Raw genomic sequence first — 2,269 nt, forward strand, 5'->3', positions numbered from 1 at the left:
CCACCCACACCTGCTCTGTGAAAGGGTTCCAGTGAAGATTTTGAGGTCCCTTCTCACTCTGACGCCTGTAGAGACCCTGGAAGAGTTTGCCTGGCTACACAGAGAGTGCCCGAAGCCTGCCTGGACAAGGCGCTCCCTCCAAGGCGCTCCCTGCCTGCTCCAAGGCAGCCAATCTCTTTTTGGACATCATCTTAGAGAGGTTTCCTAAACTGATTTGAAACGTCTCCCCAGTTTTGCACTTGGAGCCACACAGAACAAGCCCACTCTTCTTGGACACTGGAACATAGAGAGCACGGCCTCCCCAAGGCCATCTGTTCTCTAGAAGGACATGGCCCCAGCCCCCCTCGCTCCTTCTCCACCACCTGAGTTGAAGAAGCAGTCCTGTAAAGTCAGTGCTGTGTGATCGCGCTCTTTTTAATATTTATTTTGAGGGTGCGGTTGTGAGTGTTACAACACATGGCTAACCATCATCCCCCCACCTCCATAGTGGCCTAAGAGAGGAGCAGGAATGTGTCAACTGCAGGCTGGGGATCAGCAAACAGTCCAGACCGTCTTCTCCCCCTGTATCCATTTGGAGAGCCGCTGGGTCAGGTGCCACTCCATGCCCACAGCATTGAGGGTATAAGGGCTGAGCAGGGTCATGGAGCTCACAGAGTGGGCAGTGTTGAGGAGAAGCTTGGGGAACGTGCAAAAGTGATCAAGCTGCGGGCCAGGGTGAAACCAGTCCATCTTGGGAGCAAGGGAGGGGTGTGTGCTGGAGCCTGGAGGTCCGAGTCCAGGCCACCTTGGGGGATGGAGTGAGTTTCCCAGGCTGGACAGTGTGTGTGGGCAGGGGGCTCACTCCACAGGTGATCCCTGCCTGCTCCGTGTTCCCAAGTTTTTATGGAGCCACCTGGGCCCTTCACTCGACCACTTTGATGGGCAGCATGCCCTTGATCGCAGAGAACTTGTCGCAGGAGAAGTTGATGAGGAGCTGCTTGGTGCCACTCCGGGTGGGCAGGATCTCAAAATCCACTTGGGACTGCTCCCTGGGGCGCAGGTTTGGCATGCTGATGGGGAAAGGCAGGAGTCAGCGTGAGGCCTCAAGTTCTGCTCTGGTCAAGGTCACTGCTGCTTCAACTCCCTCTAGCTGCCACCCTGGGTCATCAAACCCCTTCAGCTCTGGGACCCCTCAGCAGGGGAAGGGGCAGTGGGTGGATCCCATGATCTCCCAAATATGAGGACCAGCTCCAAGCTCTGGTGACGTGGACTTCCCTTGAGTTCAAGTTTGGTGAACCCCCAAACCAAATGCAAACGTGTATCCCTATGTGCAGATTCCCAGGTTCAGAGGCTAGAGGAGTTCTGTCTGCCCTGTCCCGGGCTCTGGGGAGAGCCCCTCTGCCCCCGCTCCCACCATCCCACACTCTGGACCCTCAGCCTGGGACTCACTCGATCTCGAGGGTGCCCAGCATCAGGCCGCTCCCCTCCGCTATCAGCTTGCAGTCCTTCACCAGCTCATCCAGCGGGTTGGAGAAGAGAATCTGCACAGTCACAGGCTTTTGCACGTGGGCCTGGTCCAGCACCTGTGGGGAGAGGGGTTGACAGAGTCAGTGCTGGGCTGTTCATTTCATCTGCCCTTGATGAGAGCCGACGGGGCTGCGCCGGAGGCTTGGTGATGGGGAGGATGTTGCTGAGGACAAAGGTAGGGAGGATAACGATCCTTAGGAGGTTTATTCCTCCTAAGTTCCAGTGACATCCATGCAGGGGGTTCCTAGGAAATTGCTGTCATCCCCAGGATACAGACAGGACACCCAGGCGTGGAGGAGAGAAGCAGCACATCGCAGCAGCTGAGAGGGCTTGAATTCCCAGCCAGGTTCACAGGCCCTTTCTTAGTTCATCTCAGGAAGGGCAGCCACCACTTCCGAGGACGTGCCACATGTGGTCTGTGCAGGGTCCTTGATCAGGGGCTGGAGAAACCTAGGTTTCTGGTCAGAGGAGCACCCTGGACTATTTGCTCCCAAAGATGAAACCTTATGCTCCTGCTGAAAAGCTGCCAAGCCTGGGCAGATACGTCATCTCCCTGGGCCTTGACTCTCACCCTGATAAAGAGGGCTGATCCCTCCCCTCCTCCCTCCCTGGGCTACAAGGGACCAAATGAGATCATGGATGCAGAAGAAAGCGTTTTGGGAAACAGAAACCAAAACTGGGTGACCGGTGGATTTCTTTTCTCTGTTAGAGGCCGCTGCTTTTTGTTCATTCGTTTTTTTTTTTTTTTTTTTTTTTTTTTCCC

The 2,269-nt window shown here is 55.6% G+C and overlaps 1 protein-coding gene across 1 annotated transcript in view; it reads right to left on the bottom strand.

Moving 5' to 3' along the window:
• Window positions 1-396: 396 nt before the first annotated feature.
• TGM3 (transglutaminase 3) overlaps window positions 397-2,269 on the bottom strand; it is a 37,694-nt gene continuing 35,821 nt past the window's right edge. The window contains exons 12-13 of the mRNA XM_024743174.1: window positions 1,429-1,562; window positions 397-1,049 (exon numbers count right to left, since the gene is read on the bottom strand). Of these exons, the coding sequence (XP_024598942.1) occupies window positions 902-1,049; window positions 1,429-1,562 (282 nt within the window). The 3' untranslated portion in view covers window positions 397-901. The remainder of the gene's footprint in view (window positions 1,050-1,428; window positions 1,563-2,269) is intronic.

The sequence above is a fragment of the Neophocaena asiaeorientalis genome, unplaced genomic scaffold, assembly GCF_003031525.2.
Source record: "Neophocaena asiaeorientalis asiaeorientalis breed wild unplaced genomic scaffold, Neophocaena_asiaeorientalis_V1.1 scaffold82, whole genome shotgun sequence".
NCBI classification, from domain to species: domain Eukaryota; kingdom Metazoa; phylum Chordata; class Mammalia; order Artiodactyla; family Phocoenidae; genus Neophocaena; species Neophocaena asiaeorientalis.